Source organism: Eumetopias jubatus, unplaced genomic scaffold (genome assembly GCF_037043125.1).
Source record: "Eumetopias jubatus isolate StellerSeaLion01/CBP00866 unplaced genomic scaffold, mEumJub1_p1.0 scaffold_3, whole genome shotgun sequence".
Classification (NCBI taxonomy): domain Eukaryota; kingdom Metazoa; phylum Chordata; class Mammalia; order Carnivora; family Otariidae; genus Eumetopias; species Eumetopias jubatus.
The window spans coordinates 120,109,461-120,129,688 of NW_028274809.1; the positions used below are offsets into that span (position 1 = coordinate 120,109,461).

The 20,228-nt window shown below is 39.2% G+C and overlaps 1 protein-coding gene across 2 annotated transcripts in view; it reads left to right on the top strand.

Annotated features, from left to right (window-relative positions):
- Nucleotides 1-743: 743 nt before the first annotated feature.
- WASF3 (WASP family member 3) overlaps nucleotides 744-20,228 on the top strand; it is a 38,595-nt gene continuing 19,110 nt past the window's right edge. For both annotated transcript variants that reach the window (XM_028106508.2, XM_088022181.1), the window contains exon 1: nucleotides 744-876. In XM_028106508.2, coding sequence (XP_027962309.1) covers nucleotides 744-876 — 133 coding nt within the window. The remainder of the gene's footprint in view (nucleotides 877-20,228) is intronic.

Below are 20,228 nucleotides of genomic sequence, written 5' to 3' on the forward strand. Positions count from 1 at the left end.
TTTCCTACCCTAACCTTTAGCTATGTTTTGTTTCTCAAGTAAAAATTCTGGAATTCACCAGAAAGTAAAACAGCTGGGTGCAGTGGAGTAAGAGCAGCCTGGGGAAGGAGAAGGAATTTGTGAATGGATTTTTAAAAGCCAGCAACCCTCTTTTCATATTCCTCCTTGTAGAGCCTTGTAGTACATCTCATTCATCATACATCTATGGATCCATCCTCCCCCCACCCCTGTTTCATGGATACATGGCACCGCCTGCTCCTGAGCCTTTGCTGGGCAGGGTGGGCAAGGTTCTGTGGTTCGGGCGGGCTCACTTCCTGTCTCCCTTCGTTTCAACCCGGCTATGCCTTTTCTGTGTCTTAATCTGGTTGGGCTCGTCCAGGTTTGGGCTGCCGTGTCCTTTCCTACCCTTAGCATTTTTGGGCTTATGCCTTTTTTATTCTCTTTTCATTTTACTAGAGAAGAAAGGAAGGTAAAAATGCATGTATTCAGTCGTTCATACTTTACTGGAAATCTTGCTTACATTATCTTTCTATAGAAGTAGGATTGTACTCTCTATCTTTGAAATCGATAAAGTTTATGTAAGTCATTCAACATCTGTTGTATATTTAGTGGATTTATGTAGAAAGGGTAATGAAAATTCTTGGGAAGGAATCAACTTTCAAGGGAATTAAGACTCTAAATTTGTTAAAATGTGAATATGAGCTTTTTTAAAAAATGTCTTTTTAATTTTCAGATTGTGAGCCATGCCTTTAGTGAAGAGGAACATCGAACCCCGGCACCTGTGCCGGGGTGCCCTGCCTGAAGGGATTACCAGTGAACTTGAATGTGTAACCAATAGTACTCTTGCTGCTATCATACGCCAGCTAAGCAGTCTAAGTAAGTCATCTCGTTTCTAGAACACCTGTTTTCTGATGACCAATGGCATGTTGTTAACTTTACCATTAGCAAATTGATTTCAATTCAGTAGTTAATTTTGTCTGAAGAAGAGACCGCAACTTTGAAGGACCAACAACTTTGAAATCCCACTTGCCCAGTTTTCCCAGTGTGAAATAAATCACTGGTCTCATGATACCAACTTTATGTGCTGAAGATGTAAAGTTAGAATTGACCAATTTACAAATTATTAGATAAGACCAAACGTGTAGATTTGAAGTAGTGTCAATTTTTAAAACCTTAGTAAATGAGGATAAAATGTTGATACTTTTTTTTTAAATGTGAATTATTTTAAGCTTGGACAGGACTAATTGTTTTTTTTTAATGTGATAAATTGTTAACACTTATAACATGTCTGGCCTAGAGTAGATGCCCAAATATTTGTTGATCAAATAATATTCCAAGTAAATTGAAGATTAAAGCCAAAAATAGTGAGATTTGCTGATTTGAACCTAAATGTAGGGACTAACTTCCAAATTGAGGTCAACAGATAAGCTGCTGATTATTTTATATATATATATATACACACACACACACACACACACTACTATGTATATATTACATATTTAGATTTTATAAATCCAAGCAAATATAAGGAAGAAAGGACTTTCTATTATTTTTTTAAAAGATTTTATTTATTTGAGAGAGAGAGAGAGAGAAAGCGCATGAGCAGGAGCGGGGCGAGGGGCAGAGGGAGAGAGGGAAGCATTGGCTCCTTGCTGAGCAAGGAGCCTGATGCGGGGCTTGATCCCAGGACCCTGAGATCATGACCTGAGTCGAAGGCAGACAGTTAACTGACTGAACCTCCCAGGTGCCCCAGGACTTTGTATTATTTTAATTTTGAACATTAATGTGAAATACTCAAGAAATAGTTTTTTTGGGGGGGAGGGGCAGAGGGAGAGGGAGAGAGAGGATCTTAGGCAGGCTCCATGCCCAGCGTGGAACCCAGCAGGGGCTCAGTCTCACAACCCTGAGATCATGACCTGAGCCAAAATCAAGAGTCGGATGCTTAAGTGACTGAGCCACCCAGGCGCCCAGAAATAGTTCATTTCTGAAGACTCAGATATACATGAAAATGCATTTTCCTTCAAAGCTTTTTGCAGTTGGAATGTTTTCCCCCAAACTTTTACATTTATATCATGATCTTGTTTTCTCACTTTGTCCCACTCCTTTTTGGTTTAGATGCATTTTGGGTGACAGGTTTTCACAGTTAAGTTTTTCAGAAACTGCTAATAACTTAGAAAAACCTCCATGATTTCACATACCAGTAGCCTCAAGCACAGGAAAATGTTTGCTAAAAATGTTCAAGTGCTTTTATTTAAATTCTGAAGAAGAAACACTTTGGGTAAGTATTTCTCTTTAAAGGAATTGTACTGTGTTGTTATATTTTTAATATATAATCATTGGCTGAGGCAAAAGCAATTTGGAATTTACTTACAATGTGTTTTAAAATAGATTTCTTTTGGAATCTAAACTAATTACAATTGATTTTGGGTAGTGGTTGTTGATAAAATGTATAAATTGGTGTAATTATAGGAAAATAGCTTGTAAATTATTGAAGTGTAAAAATGTTTCTGTTTGAATTCATATATTTATAAGAATGCTTGGTCTCTTGTTTTTATGGCTGAAATGCCTATTGATGAGTATAAGAGATGAAAACTAACATAAATGGTTAAAGTTTTAATAGTCAAGCTGTATCTCATCCTGTAATAACACTCAGCCGAGTGTTATGTTGGTCGTGTTTCTGTGAGTAAAACCCGACACACAGTATTTTCTGCCTATTATTATGGAATAATAGGCAGAATAATAATGTCTCCTCCAAAGATGTCCCTCTCTTAATCCTTGGAACCTGTGTGACATGATGGGGAAGTGAACGTTACTAAGCAGCTAATCTCAAGAGAATGAGGTTAGCCTGGATGATCCAGTGTAATCCCAGGGTTCCTTTAAATGTGGGAGGAGGAGGAACCCGTGTCAGAATGATGTGATGTGAGACTCAGTCATCTGTTGCTGGCTTTGAAGATGGATGAAGAGACTACAGGCCAAGGAATGCAGGCCATCTCTGGAAAGTGGAAAAGGAGAAGGAAATGGATTCTCCCCTAGAGCCTCCAGGAGGAACGCAGCTCTGCCCAAACTTTGATTTAGCTTAGTGGAATCCATTTCAGACTTTTTTTTTTCAATTTTATTTATTTATTTGACAGAGAGTGGGAGAGAGAGTGAGAGAGAGCACAAGCAGGGGGAGTGGCAGGCAGAGGGAGAAGCAGGCTCCCTGCTGAGCCGGGAACCTGATGTGGGGCTCGAACCCAGGACCCTGGGATCATGACCTGAGCTGAAGGCAGACGCTTAACTGACTGAGCCACCCTGTCATCCCTCCATTTCAGACGTCTAACCTCTTGAATGTGAGATAATTAATGTGTGTTGTGTTAAGCCACTAAATTTGTGGTCATTTGACACAACAAGGAAAAGCAGCAATAGGAAAGTAATGTACCACCCAGGCTTGGTTTCCTGGCGTCCACCTAATCCACTTTTGCCTCATGAGTGGACCAGCGATGGGCACTGGCCTCAAGGACAGTTGGCCTTAGTTAGGCTACCCCGGTGGGTCTCAACCCTGTCTCTGTTAGAGTCACTGGGGGAGCTTTGAAACAAGATGCTAGGAATCCCCCGAGAGAATGATTGGAGTGTGCCCTAGAGATGTGATCTGCAGAATGAGATACCATGTATCTGGATTGAAAAGATGAGCTGGGTCAGTCCTGTGCTTGCAGCAAGTTTGAACTAAGAAACACAGCTTGCTAGTCTGTTACGGGATCTGCTGCTGAAATGTCACCCAGGACTGAAGAAGTGATGGCCACCTGCATGCCGAAGCTGGAGTTGTGGGCAGAGTGTAAGAGAAGGCAGAGGAAGCGAGCTGGTAGACGAAGGCAAAGGAATGTGCAGATAGAGACAGGAGCTGATGGTGAGAAAGAGCACGAGGTGCAGGAGGGTGGAGAGAGACCTGGTCTCTGGACCTGCGCAGGAGGGTTTTCCCTCCCGTTCAAAGAGCAGCTCCAGGGTCCGCAGAGCAAATCTCCTTTCTTCCTCTTCCTTGTGCGATCCGTGCCTGCAGCCCAAAGGAACTTACAGAAAGAAGAGCAGACTGATACGGATGCCAAGGATGTAATTGTAGGAAACTCATATGCTTAGTTACTTATTGGTGATAGAATAGCACATTTTTGGTTACCAGTGATTTATTCATGAGTGATGATACACTCAGTACCCTTCTAGGTACAGCGTACAACAAATCAATTTGGTGCCTACTTAGAGTTTTAAAAAGCATATATAATTGACATCAATATGGCTACAGAACAGGAAGCATACTATGACATGCTACAGCACTCACACATGTAATAAATGCTCCAATTTGGGTGAATCTTTGGGTTTTGTGGGGGCTTTCCACTGAGCCGAAATATATTACCGGAGATATTTTTTGATCTGATATTTTTATGATCTGTAATTGTTAGGAAGAATAAGAATTTAAAAAATGTTTTTACGTTATTTTCTCATTTTGTAGTCATTCATCAGGTATTCTTAAAAAGTGAAATTTTAAGGGGCGCCTGGGTGGCTCAGTCGTTAAGCGTCTGCCTTCGGCTCAGGTCATGATCCCAGGGTCCTGGGATCGAGCCCCACATCGGGTTCCCTGCTCCGCGGGAAGCCTGCTTCTCCCTCTCCCACTCCCCCTGCTTGTGTTCCCTCTCTCACTGTGTCTCTCTCTGTCAAATAAATAAAATCTTAAAAAAAAAAGTGAAATTTTAAGAATGCATGTATCTGTCATATTAAAAATCTTCTAAAAAGAAGTCTTCTTTTACTGAGTATTAATTCCCAAGATAAAGTCAAAACAGAATCTTTTTTTATTCCTTTGAGTATCTAACCATTATGCATTAGGTCCAGATACCATCTTAATCTTCTCCATTTCCCTCCCACATGCCATTAGCATCCCCCCAGTATCTCTACCCCTCAGATTTGTAATGGGTGATGCACACCATCTGAACTTCTCATGAGCAGTACAGAAAGAGGCTGGACTTCATCTACAAATGCCATGTGGGCAGAGTATCATGGGAAGTTAAAGGATTTGCCTTGACCATAGACTCATCATATCTGCCTGAGCAGCAGAGAACTTGCCCTGAGAAACCTACTGTGATGGTCCAGGGTAACTAATTCTCTGTAGGTCCAAGGGAGGAAGAACAGACCAGGAGTCCACAGGAATTTCTTTGCTCTTTTCCAAAAAGGAAGACTTAGCAATCAAGGCCCTGATTCACCAGATCATTCGGATTCTCGTCACATCTCTAGAGGCGGTTCAGCGTCATGCAGATGCAAATGACTTTCTATAATGATGAAAAGAATATGGTCCCAGATACCAAATAGACCTCTGTAACCCCTATAACTCTACATAACTTTTGGGGAATTTTAGGTTTTTAGCCAGGTACCATGTTCCCATTACATCCAAATTAGACACTTGACTTTAAAGGGTGAGAAATTTTGTCAGCATTAGATACTTACCAGGCTTTTCAGGGAATTGAAATCTTTTCAATGAGAAAATATTAATTATTGTAATGAGTTTAAGAACAGTCATAGAAATGAAAGAGGAAACATGTAACTTGAACTGCCTTATAGTTAATCAAGGCTTTCTCCAATAAAATAAAATATTAGTCTAGTAATTTTCAGATTTTTTTTCTTTGCATGTTCCTAACTTTTTTTTTTAAAGATTTTATTTACTTATTTGAGAGAAAAAGGGAGAAAGAGAGAGCACAGAGGGAGAGGGAGGAGCAGATTCCCCGCTGAGTAGGGAGCCTGACGTGAGGCTCGATCCCAGGACCCCGGGATCCATGACCTAAGCCGAAGGCAGGCACTTAACCCACTGAGCCACCCAGACGCCCGCATGTTCCTAACTTCTAATAGGATTGATCTGGGGGGAGTGGGCGGGGGACAGGGAAGCCAGTTTTTTTTTTTTTTTTAAGATTTTTACTCATTTATTTGACAGAGAAAGAGACAGCGAGAGAGAGGGAACACAAGCAGGGGGAGTGGGAGAGGGAGAAGCAGGCTTCCTGCCGAGCAGGGAGCCCAATGCAGGGCTTGATCCTAGGACCACGGGATCATGACCTGAGCCGAAGGCAGATGCTTAACCCACTGAGCCACCCAGCCACCCTGGGAAGCCACTTTTTTAAAAAGTTTTGGTTAATAATGTATTACTTGGTTTTCTAGCTATGGAATATTGATTTCTTTTTTCTTCAAATGACAGTTGAGTGTAGCAATTACTCTTACATCAGGGGTGCTTTTTCATCCTTTTCCTTAATAATCTGAGTACTCTTGTTCCTATCAGCTAGTTGCTCAATTAAAATTATGGTATCTTGCAATCAAATTCCTACTGATATTATAATGTAATTTTAATATAATTTGTTTAAGAAAAGGACATGGGGAGGCACCTGGGTGGCTCAGTGGGTTACGCACTAACTCTTGGTTTCAGCTCAGGTCTGATCTCAGTGGCTCCATGCTCAGCAGGGAGTCTGCTCTTGGATTCTCTCTCTCCTTCTGCCTCTCTCCTTGTGCCCCTCTCCCCGCTCTCATACTCTCTCTCTCTCTCTAAAATAAATAAATAAACCTTAAAAAAAAACCCAACATGGGAACATAAGGCATTTGTGCCAAGGATGCCATAAGTTCTCTTTAATACCTCTAGGGTGTTTTTTACTACTTTTCTCTTTGTTCTTGTGATAATAGTGGTCTTCCTCTTCCCCCCCTTGTGAAGACTCCTAGGATGTCACAAAGAAAGGGGTCACCCCTCCCACCCCCAAGGTTTTTGCTCAAATTAGATGGTAATGAGATAATATAGAGAACTTACAAAGCATAGGAAAACACAGATTAAAAAAATTACAAAATTTTCATTAATAAGAGAAGATAATCTGTAATGCTTTGTATATACCATTATAAAAATGGTATCATATACACATGGTTTTGTAGCCTATACTCAGTATATAGTAAGTATCTTTGTTGATTCTTCTAAGATACAATTTTTAATAGCTAGAGATTGTTATATTGATATACCATAATTATTTTACCATTTCCCTACTGTTAGACATATAAATTGTTTCCTTGTTTGGGGGGTGGGGAACACTATCATAAATTCTTGTATAAACCAGTACATATACCTCTGGTTCTTTTTGATATTTAAAAAAAAAAATTCTGAGACTCCATTAATTTTAAATATGTCTTTCCTTTAAAAAATTATTACAGGGGCGTCTGGGTGGCTCATTGGGTTAAGCCTCAGACTCTTGATTTCGGCTCAGGTCATGATCTCAGGGTCATGAGATTGAGCCCTGTGTCGGGCTACAAGCTGGGCATGGAGCCTGTAAGATTCTTTCCTTCTCCCTCTCTCCCCACTCGCATGTGGGCATGCTCTCTCTCTCAAATATTATCTTTTAAAAAAATAAAAAATTGTTACAAAGTCTATTTTTCTGTTAATTTTCAAAACTCACTTCTGTGAGTTTTACCATCCTACCAGGTTCTCACAGTGAATATCAGAGAAAAATCCCCTTGTGCTTACCCCAGAGGGAGGGGAAGAGTAACCATTTTGAAATACAACCAGAGCATTCTGTGTTTTCTTAGTGCCTGTTCTCAAAGGGAAACAGTTTCATTGGAGCCTAAGGGAGTTGAGTTTTACCAGAGTCTAACCAGCCCCGGGAGAAGGGAAGTACCTACTCCAGCCCCTTCTTGCCTTCCTTTCTCATCTAAGGGGGAGGGGCATGAGTCCCAGGAGCCTAGGCTCACCAAAAGACTGAGACCAGATCATAGGACTACCATAGATAGATGAAGGGCCAAGGAAGATATGGAATATATGTGTATACAGTGGGGTATTATTCAGCATTGAGAAAGGAAATCCTGCCATTTGCAACATGCATGTACTTTAGGGACTTTATGATAAGTGAAATAAGCCATACAGAGAATACTGTATGATCTCATTTATGTGTGGAGTCTTTAAGAAAATAATTTGAACACATAGAAATAAGAAGTAGAATGGTTATTACCAGGTGAGGGCTATGAGGGAGGGAAAATAGGAAGATGCTGGTTAGAAGGTACAAGCCTTTAGTTATAGATGAGTAAGTTCTGGGAATCTAATGCACAGCATGGTGACCATAATTAAAAATACTGTATTGTACATTTGGAATTTGCTAAAAGTAGATCTTAAGGGTTCACACAGACATACATACACACACATACACAAAGTATGTGAGGTGATGGCATATGAATTCACCAATTATGGTAATCATTTCACAACCTATATATATATCACAACCTATATATATGTCAAATCATCACACTGTATAAATATACACGGTTTTGTCAGTTATACCTCAATACAGCCAGAGAAAAGGTCATAGGACTCTAGAACACTTTCCTTCCTGCCACACCTTCCCAGCACATCACTAAAGGCCTACATACCCCAGTTCCTTTTACCCAGTACAACATGTCTGGCTTTCAACAAAAAAATTAAAAGGTGAAAAACACAGTTTGAAGAGACAGAGAAAGCATCAGAACCGAAGTCAGATGTAGTAGGGATGTTGGAATTATCAGACCAGGAATTTAAAATAGCTATGATGAATATGTCAAGGATGCTGATGGAAAAAGTAGACAACATTCAGAAATAGATGCGGTCATGTCAGCAGAGATACAGAAATTCTAAGAAAGCGGTTGGCCTGGTGATGGGTGTTGAGGAGGGCACGTATTGCATGGAGCGCTGGGTGTTGTACGCAGATGATGAATCATGGAACACTACATTAAGAACTAATGATGCACTGTATGGTGATTAACATAACATAACAAAAAATAATTCTAAGAAAGTGTTAAAAAAAACACATTGCAGGACAGAGTAAAAAAAGGTGAATGGCATGCATGAAGAAATAGGGAATTTCAACAGAGAAATGGAAACTAAAGAGAAAAAAAAAGAAACAGAACTGAAAATCCCAGTATCAGAAGTAAAGGAATTCACTTAGTGGGCCCAACTGAAGACTGTCGAAGCAGAAGTAGCTTGGAGATGAGCCAATAGAAATTACTCAAACTAATTTGCAAGAGAAAATGAGATAGAAAAGAACAGAGAATCCAAAATGTGGGACAATATCAGAGGGGCTAATACATAGGTAAGTGGAGTCCCAGGAGAAGAAGATAGAGCAAGAATAAGGCAGAAGAAATAATGAATGAGAGTTTTTGAGTATTGATGATAGTTACCAGCCAACAGGTTCAAGAAACTTAGCAAATTTCAAGAAGTGTAAATTAAACAAAATCCCATTGAGTCACCTCATAGTAATATTACTAAAAGAACAAGGTAAAGAGAAAATGATAAGCAAGAGGGGAAAAGTGCATATAGGGAGGGTGCAGTGTTCAGAATGACCGCTGATTCTCATCAGAAACAAGACCCGAAATGAAATATGAATGAACTGAAGTGAAATGGAAATGAAAGCCATATTTTATTTTATTTAGATAAAATCTGAGAGAATTAAGTCTTCAGTAGATCTGCATTACCAAAAAATGCTAGAAAAATTCTTGAGGCTGAAGGAAAACGATACCAGATAGTAGCCTGGATCTGCAAGAAGGAATAAAGATCAACAGAAAAAGTAAATATGGGAGTAAATATAAATGCTCATTAAAAATTATGTATTTATATCTATTTGTTTAGAAGCCTTCTGACTGTTCAAAATGTATTGTAGCATTCATACCCTGTGTGAAATTAAAATATATGGCAGTGAGAACTGTAAGGGTAGAAGGGGGTAAATGGAATGATATAGTTGTGTTTTACCTTGTTTTACAAAATATTATATTATTTGAAAGTACATCATGATGAATTAAGAATGCATATTTTAATTTCCAGTAACCTCTAGGATAATGCATAGAGGAGATAAAATGGAATCCTAAGAGAATCATTTGATTTTCCCAGAAGAAGGCAGGAAAGGAAGAAGGAAGGAACAAAGAACAGAGAGGACAAATGGAAAAGCAATACCCAGGTGATAGAATTAAACCCAGCCCTGTCAAGAATTACATTAAATGGAAACCTTTTGAACACCCACTTAAAATTTAAGGCAGAGCTTATCAGGTTAGGTAAAAAAGCAAGACTAAAATACTTGCATTTTTAAGGATGAAGACACAGATTTAAATAAAATAATGTAAAATAAATACCATGTAAACTAAACATAAAGCATAAGCAAGCTGATGTGACTATTAATGTCAAGTAAAGTATAAAGCAGAGGTAAAGAAGGAGGTTCCATAGTGATGAGAGTCTATTTGTCAAGAACTCACAATTTAAAAATTTTAATTTTAAAGAATGTGGAATAAAAATAGAACCAAAAAAGAGAAACAGCAATAGACATCGCAGAATCACAATTGCAGATTTTAACAAAAACCTCTCCGCAAATGATAAAAATAGACAAAAGTCTATAAGAATATAGATGGTTTGAACAACACTACTAACCAGTCTGATTTAATTGACCTTTATAGAACACTGAACTCCCACATTTTAGAATATACATTCTTTTAATGTTCACATGGAATGTTCACCAAGATGAACATAAGCTCAGCCGTAAAATAGTATGTTTGAAAGATTGATATCATAAAGAGTATGATGGTAATGAGACCATAATTATGATAATCTTTTTAGATAATCCTGACATATTAGAAAATGAAGCAATATCTTTTAAAATAATCCTTGGGTCAAAGAAGAAATGAAAGAAATTAGAAACTATTTCTAACGTGTGATAATGAACCATGTATTTGTGGGACTTATTTAAAGAAGTGCTTAGAGGGAAATTTGTACTTTTAAATGCTCATGTGAGAAGAAGAGAGAGTTAAAATCATGAGCACATTCCTCAGGTGAGCTCTCAATGTTGCTCAGCAATCCTGCTGTAATTCCTTTGTTAATTAGTTTTCCTGCCCTTAGAGTGCCTATTTCATATCTTTCTTTCCACCTCAAACTTCCCCCTCTGAGCTGATGACTTGCTTCTTATTTTGTTGGGAAAATAAAAGCAGTCAGAGGAGAAACAGACAGTCCCCTTTTGCCAGATCAGTCTGCTGATATATTCTGTACCAATGTGTCCTGCTCACCCTCCTTCAAAATGGTGAGCAATAATGTTTCTGTCAAAAACAGTGGCCCCCACATCCTCATGCTCACTCCGGGACTGTGTTCACCCTCTCTTTTCTGCATCACCCCTCCCCACACTCGATCTACATCATGCCTACCAAATATTAATATATGGAGAAATCTCCTGACCTAAACCTCAGACCATCCTCTACCTGTTTCCCCATTTCTTGCTCCCCTTCACAGCAAGATACCCTGAAAGAACATTCATATCCTCATTGCCTTTACCTTCTTCATTTTCTCTTGTCCCCATTAAAATTTTGTCCCATCCACTCCTAAAATTGTGCTTGTCAGCATTACCGGTGACTTCCCCATTGCCACGTCCAGTGCTTAGTCGCAAGTCTGGGGAACATTTCTTTCCCCGGCTTCTGGGCCAGCACCCTCTGGTGTTTCTCCTCCCTCACAAGCTATTCTTTATTAGTCTCCTTTGATGATCTTTCCAACCTCTGCATGTGGGAGTGCTCCAAGGCTCGGTCATTGACACCCTTCTCTGCCCACTCCCGTTCACTCGGTGACCTCATCCAGTCCCATGGCTTGAAACGCCATCTTTACGCTGATGTACGTCTTCCATTTCACCTCTCCCCGAGATTTCAGGCTTGTGTATACAACTGCGTACAAGAGATCTGCACTTGGATTTCTAATAGGCGCCTCACACTCTACGTGTCTAAAACGGAATTACTTCTTTCCCCTCTCTTCCCTTCTTTGTTAGCAAATGAGAACTCTAGTCTTCCAGTTCTTATTTGTGTCTTCTCTCTCTCTTACCAGATATCTTCAAACTGTGTACCAAATCTGTACAGCGGTTGGCCCCTCTGCGGCCACTGTTCTAGTCTGAGCCACCGCTGCGTCTCTGCTCAACAGCATCCTCCTGTCTGGTCTCCCTGCTCTACTCATCACTCTGCTCCACGGGGAAGGGATTTATTCGTTTGCTTTCTTCTAACCACTTTTCCCTCCATTTCACTGGATTCCAGCCATATTGACCTATGGAGGCTGCCTTCCCACACCAACCGGCTTTCTGCCTTCTGCCTGGCAGGTTCCTCCCTGAGATATCTGCATGGTTCCCTGGTCTTTTGTGACCACCTACGTACCAGCCACGTCCTACACTCCCTGCTCCCTCACTGTCTTATTTTCTTCATAGCACTTAGCATCATGTGATACCTGTTCGTCTGTTGTCTGTGTATAAAATAAACTTTGTGGCTGTGTTAACGGCTATGTTTCTTTAAGCAGCTACAATGGTGCCTGGTACACAGTGGGTGCTTATTAGATATTTGCTAAGTAAACCGAATATGCTTAATAAGCAACCTGTATTTTCTCAGTTCTTACGAAATGCCAGAAAGAATATTGTTAAAGAAGTATACACAAAAGTTCACTGTGGTTAACTATGGGTGACATTTCTTACTTTTTATTTTTCTGAGTTTTCCAGATTTTCTGCCACGAGCACATACTGCTTTTATACTCACAAACAGATTTCAGTAAGAATCAGGGTATATATTATATTTTTTTGTCTTACACGGACTTATAAACGCAACAAAGACAAAGAAATCAGAATGTTAGCAGTGGATGCCTTGGATTGGACTTTGGCCCATTTTCCCCATTGTTTACCTTTCTGTGTTTCCTATATTTCTTCTGATAAGCGTGGATTGCTTTCATGGTAGAAAAAATAAAACTCTAAAAAGGGTGGAAAAAACCTTAGGGCCCAATAATTATAACTTACTATTTTATGGATTTCAGTGGTAATTGGACTTTACTACAAACACTATAATGAAGTTTCTTTTTTAACTTTTTTATTTTGAAATGATTTCAGACTTATAAAAGGTCAAAACCAGGAGAGAATTCTCAGACTTTCACCCGTATATTATTTTACCACATTTTCTCTTTCTCAGAGACTCTTCCTCCTGCTTTCCTTTCTCCTATACACACATACATGTATATATTTAATATTTTGTATTTTTAATATTATGTATTTTATGTTTAGTAAATATATATCCTTAACTCTCTTCTTTAATCTGGAACAGTTTCTCAATCTTTCCTTGACTTTATGACTTGACATTTTAAAAGGGAACTGACCATTTTCTGGAATGTCTGAGTCTGGGTCTTCTGATGTTTCCTGATGATTAGATTTAGGATATTGGCAGGGCTGTGACAGAGTGATGACACATCCTTCTCAGTGCATATCTTCTCAAAGCACATATTCTCTGCCTGCCCCATAACTGCCCATGAGGACTTCACTCACGTTTTGTTTTCAGTCACGGTAATGTCGGTAATTTTTTTTTTGGTATCAGCATTGATTTGTTTATTGTAACAAAGGAATCATACTGATGTAAGACATTAGTAATAGGGGAAATGGTGTATAAATTGTATGGGAACTCTCTGTACAATCTTAATTTTTCGATAAATCTAATACTATTCTATTTCTCTTTTTTATTATGTTAATCACCATACATCATTAGTTTTTGATGTAGCGTTCCATGATTCATTGTTTGCATATAACACCCAGTGCTCCATGCAGAACGTGCCCTCTTTAATACCCATCACCAGGCTAACCCATCCCCCCACCCCCCTCCCCGCTAGAACCCTCAGTTTGTTTTTCAGGGTCCATCATCTCTCATGGTTCATCTCCCCCTCCGATTTCCCCCCCTTCATTCTTCCCCTCCTGTTTTGTCCAAAGATTTCCATAATTAAAGTTTTGTCTACCTCTGTAATTAATTAATAAGTGTCTTATGGGGAAACATCTTGAGACTTTGGAATAGCCTGCTTTCATCCACTTCTCTCCACTAATCCTAGGATCCACTGATGATTCTTGCCCCAGACACTTAACTATTGTGATGGTTACAAAATGGTGATTTTTGTTGTTCCCTAATTTCTTCTACATGTATTAGTTGGAATTCTGCTGTAAGTGCTTTCACTTCTTTCCTTGTCATTCATTCATTCATTCATTCATTCATTTATATCCATACATATAAATTCATGGATTGCTGTTTTATTCTGTGGGTTGTAATCCGTTGTCTTTATTATTTATTTTGATGCTTACATTTTCCTTTATTTGGCCAGTGGGAGCCCTTCCAGGCTGGCTCCTGTGTCCTTTGTGACATGTATCTGCCACTCTCTGAGCACTTCTGGACTTTTTTAGAAAAGCACAGCAAGGTATGCTAAGCTCATCTTGTACTTTTCCACCGTAGCCCTAGAATCAGTCATTTTTCCAAGGAGCCTTGTTACTTTCAGAGGAGAATGAAAAGCCAAAATCTCACCAATCAAGATCTAGGTGCTAGATGTATGTATTAAAATTTCTGAAGGACTTTGTTATGACTGGTTTCTTGTTCTACAGAAAGGACTCCTATCAGACACAGTAGTTGTTTCCAGTAAATTTTTGCTTTTAAATAAAATGGAAAATCCATGCATAATTTTGAATGCTTTGGCAGTTTAGAGGCATACTTCTCAACCTGACATACTTGGACATGAGTTGATAACGGTACTAGTAAACCAGTAAGTGGATCCTTTGTCAGTAAAGAATGAGTAAATTGCACTTACCTCAGCATGGTCTTTAATTCAATTCAGAATTATTTTAGTTTAGCTATTAATGGACTTGCCATTGAAAGAGTGAGTAAAATTAAGCTTTTCAAATAAGTTGCTATTTGCAAAACTGAGTACTGTAATTTGCAACATTTTATTTTTGTTCATCAGGAAATAGTTTCTCCCATTTTCTTTAGTCACTTGTTAGCTTCTAGCAGCTGGTAAAAGATTAAGTACGAGTCCTTAATTTCTGCTTCTTTTTTATAAATTGAGAACTTTTATAGAAATACAGTGTCAATTGCATGTTGTTGTTTTTTCCAAATAGAGTTAATTTTAAGCATTGAAGGTAAAGGACACATGTTACTTATCCTTTTCAACTTGTATGGCATCTAGCAGAGTGTGGTTCTCAACAATAGCTGCTGTGCTTTAGGAATGCTGGTGTGACTTTTGCAAGAGGTGCTGGTGTATACTCCTGTATTCTTGGTGATATATGCTGTCCCTGTTAATTAGATGTCTGCATAACTGAAGGGAAAGGGAAAGGATTTTTTTCTGGGAGCAGGGGAATGGACTGGAATATGCCTTTTAAACTGTGAATGGGCAAATAGAGAAAAATTAGTTGGCTACATTTTGACCATGACTGATAATCCAAATAAACAACTGATAGTCTTGGATATAAACTGTTTGGAACATGGTACTCTGTCTACAGATCATCCAACTGAAGGGACAGTCATTTTCCTAAATGGGTGTCATAAAACAGTAGTTCCAAAGGATGTTATTAGGTGTTTCCAGGCCCCGTTAGTTTGAAAACATGGTGTGCTAGATGCATCTCTTGCAGATTCCTATTGCACATTAGCGTATTAAAGATTTGAGATACCTCCAGGCATAGAAGCATGTTTAATCTTTTTAGCCCAGCATTTCCCAAACTTACTTGGGCAGGGAGGGTTTGTTGGTTGTCTACTTGTTAACAAGAAAACACTGGAAGAGATCATATGTTTTTTATTTAGGAGGTACTCACTGAGCACTAACTCAGCACAGGCAATGCGGAGATAAAAGGCATTGCTCATACCCTCAAATAACTTACACAAAGACAATGTTCAGGTTATGTGAAGAGTCCTGTGACTGAGGTATACTTAAGGTATTGTGGGAACACAGAGAGAGGCATCTGATCTTACAGACCCCTATCTGCATCCTCAAGGATTGGTTTTAAGTTAATGCATTTTTATTCATTTATTCCTAAATCTTTTTGAGCACCTGTTATAAGCCAGGCATGTCCTAGACCTTGGGGATTGATAAAGCAGTGCGCAGAACCAAGGAGAGTCCTTGTCGTCTTGGATCGTACATTCTCGTGGAAGGAGACAGGCAGGAAACAAGATGAATAAGTACAGGTGTACAATTATAGCATGGTGATAAGTGCTAAGGAGAAAAATACAGCAGGGAGGGGACAAGGGTGTGTGTGATGGCACTTTTTAAAAAATTTTTTTATTAACATATAATGTACTATTTGTTTCAGAGGTACAGGTCTGTGATTCATCAGTCTTACACAATTCACAGTGCTCACCATAGCACATACCCTCCCCAATGTCTGTCACCCAGCCACGCCATCCCTCCCACCCCCCTCCACTCCAGCAACCCTCAGTTTGTTTCCCAAGATTAAGAGTCTCTTATGGTTTGTCTCCCTCTCTGGTTTCGTCTTGTTTCATTTTTCCCTCCCTTCCCCTATGATCCTCTGTCTTGTTTCTCAAAATCCTCATATGAGGTGATGGCACTTTTAGCTCAGGTTGCTAGAGGTGTCTCACTTAGAAGGTCACATTTGGGTATAGATCTGGATGAAGTGAGGGACCAGACCCTGTGAGTCTCTGGGACAAAATGGTCCAGGGAGAAGGAACAGGAAATGCAAACACCTGACCGGAAGCGAGAACGATTGTCCTGTCTGAGAAAGAACAAGGAGACAGTGTAGGTGGAGTGGAATATGTAAGGGAGAGGATGACAGTTGATGAGGTCAGCAGGGTAGATGGAGTTAAATCACTTTATAAGCCTCCCAGGGCCTTTGGCTTTTATTCTGAGTGAGGTGACAAAGCAAGGGAGGGATTTAAAAGTGCAGACCAATAGCGGGATCTGTGGGAAAGGGGAACGGGTTTAGGCATTGCAAACAGTTCATTTTGACCAGAGCACAAAGGAAGGGCAGAAGAGAGGTGCACAGGGCCTTCTGCGCCCTGCTGAGAGGCCTAGATTTTATCTTGAGAATGATAGGGAGCAATGAAGAATTTGAATAGGAGGGACAGTCAGATCTCTCTTTAAGAAAGATCATTTGGCAGCGGTGTGATGAATAGATTTGAGGGTGGGAAGTGAACCTGAAAGCAAAACAGCCCAAAGCTGTTGATCTGTGTAGGGCAGGAGGGAAGCAGGGAAGGTATTAGCTCAGGGGTGCTGGGGAGAGACGAGTGCTGAGGTTTGGTGTTCGGTGAGTTGTAGTGGGAGGCAGCAATCCCAGATGACTCCGTTTCTGCCTGGGTTTCATTTTGGGTTGGTTGATGCCTTTCCACACGGGGATGCAGGTTTGAGTTAATGTGAAAATGAATTCCTATTGGAATTTGTACAGCATTTGGGATTCTTTATAGGATGTCAACGTGGAGATGTTCATGAGCTAATTAGATACACAAGTCCGGCACTCAGGAAAGGGTTTATAAGCCAGTGAACAAACATTAATTCTGGATACCACATCTAGTTACTGAGTTGAAAAACATATAATTTGTGAGAAGACTTTATTTTATTCCTTTGCCTTTTTGGGAACCACTTTATATATGGTGGGAGTGGAAACTGCTGGCAGAATTTTAAGTGACTCCAGAGGACCATACAATAGATACCAGGCTTTAAGAGAAACAATTTACTGCTCTGCTGAAATCAGTAGTCTTGGGGATCCCTCTTCCGTTTTTGGCAGGAGGGATGACTTTTTAGATACAAGATGTTTTTATTGATTTCTTTACTGCTTTCATTGTTTAAGAGGAAGTTCCTCTTGTTAAGACAGTGACACCATGAGAGTTTATGAAATTATATTGCTTTTAGATTCACAAGAAATGTTCATCCATTGTCTGGGAGTGACCATTTATGCAGCAAATATTTCAGTCCATTTCATTAAGTAAACAGGAAATTAGCAAATGGCTTATGGCCTGAAATAATTCATGGAAGTTGCTAATTCTAGGCAAGGAAGTTCAGGGAAGTATATGATAAAAGCAAGGGATTAGAAGTTAGAAGACCACAGTTTTGTTTCATCTCTTACTGCCACTTACTAGCCACAGATCATCTTTCGATGGTCAGGTTAGTCATCTGGAAAATGAAAGCAGTAACTCACTGTTGACCTGATGAGCTGGTGCATTCATCGAACAGGCGTTTGTCAGGAGGCACTGTTCTAGGGCTGGGCTGCAACACTAAGTAGACAAGCATGGTTCTTACTCTCACAATTTGCCATGTTGTGAATTACAGCAGTCTGGAAAGTGGATATCAGAGCACCGTATAAATTGTAAAGCACTATGAAAACATCATGGTGATTCTGGCTTTAAGTATTCTTTCCAGAAGATTTAGGTTCTCTTCTCATTTGAGTGATAAATTGGTAGAAATGGAGATAAATGGTAGGTTTACACACAGACCTTAAACCCTTGCCAAAAATTAACTCAAGATGCAACATCGTCCTAAACATAAAACTATAAAACTCCTGGTAGGTAACATGGGAGAAAAGTCCAGATGACCTTGGGAATGGTGATGACATTTTAGATATAACACCAAAGAAAGGCACCACAGTGAAAGAAATACTTGATAAGCTGGACTTCATTAAAATTGAAAACTTGGACTCTGTGAAAGATTCTGTCAAGAGAATAAGACAGGCCACAGACTGGGAGAAGATATTTGCAGAAGACATAATCTGATAAAAGGCTGTTATCCATAATATACCAAGACCTCTTAAAATTCATTACCAAGAAAACTAACAACCTGATTTAAAAATGGGCAAAAGACCTGAACAGACATCTCACCAAAGAAGATGTACAGATGACAGGCATAGAGCATATGAAAAGATATTTAACATCATCTGTCATCAGGGAAATGCAAATTAAAATGAGATAACCACTTCACACCTTTTAGAAGGGCTAAAATCCAGAAAGCCGACAACACCAAATGCTGATGAGCATGTGGAGCAACAGGAACTCTCATTTGTTGCTGGTGGGAATGCAAAATGGTGCAGCCACTTTGGAAGACAGTTTGTTTCTTATAAAAATGAACATGCTCTTACCATGCAATGTGGCAGTCTTGCCTCTTGGTATCTACCGAGGTGAGTTGAAAACTCATGTCCACATAAAAACCTGCACACGGATGTTTATTCATCACCACCAAACACTGGAAGCAACTAAGATGTCCTTCAGTAGGTGAATGGATAATCAAACTGTGGTACATCCAGACAGTGGGACATTATTCAATGCTAAAAAGAAATAAGCTGTCTTGCCATGAAGAAATGTGGAGGAACCTGAAATGCTTATTACTAAGTGAATATGATTAATTATAATTAATTATGATTTCTACTATATGACATTCTAGGAAAGGCAAAACTGTGGAGACAGTAAAAAAAATCAGTGGTTGCCAGGGGTTGAATGGGGGGGTGGGGGGTGATAAATAGGTGGAGCATAAAGGATTTTTATTAGTGAAACTATTTTATATGATACTATAATGGTGGATACATGTCTTTATACATATGTCCAAATCCATAGAATGTATAACATAGAGAGTGAACCCTAATGTAAACTGAACTTTGGCTGTAATGACGTGTCGGTGTGGGTTTATCAGTTAGAACAAATGCATCACTCTGGTGTGTGATGTTGATAGTGGGGGGGCAGGGATTATATGGGAATTTTCTGTGCTTTCTGCTCAGTTTTGCTGTGAACTGGAAACTGTTCTTAAAATTAGTCTATTTTTTAAAAAGTGGTTCTCTCTGGCAGAGGAGATACGATGCAGGTGTGCCTTGCACACACAGGGTAGACAGTTATTAAATGTTTGTTGAATGAATAAAGGAATGATGTTAGGATTTGGAAATTCAAGCAGGTACTTCTATCTTTTCAGAAAATTTTTTTTTTTTTTTTTACATTTTAAGAAAAGTGGGAGTAGTTGTGTCTGGCACTCACAAGAATCCATACAGAAAATTTAACTCCAAATACAAAATATTGATTTTTAGAGAGTGCCAGAGTCAGCACTATATCCTTAGATTTCAAAATATGAATTAGAACAGTTTTGTGCCATTGGAGAGTGTTAGACACAACGTTTCTAATGGTGAATGAAGCAAAATCTCAAATTTAGAAACCAAAATGATTTATTTATCTTGGGAAGTAAAAAGAAGATTAAGGTCCCAAGATTTTATTTATTCATAAAGCATGCAAAATGAAAGTCCTTTTTTCCCAAAGAAGTTTAATGGGAAACAACTTGCATGATAGCTCATGTAGCAATTAAATGAAAGTGCTGTACTCCCTGGGGTATTTTAAAACTATACAACTTTGGGTCAATTTCAGATAAATGTTAATATCCACAATACATTTTCAGAAGTTCTAAAGGCCCTTGACTGTGACACTATTTTTATAATCATTTGCACAAAATCCTACATGTT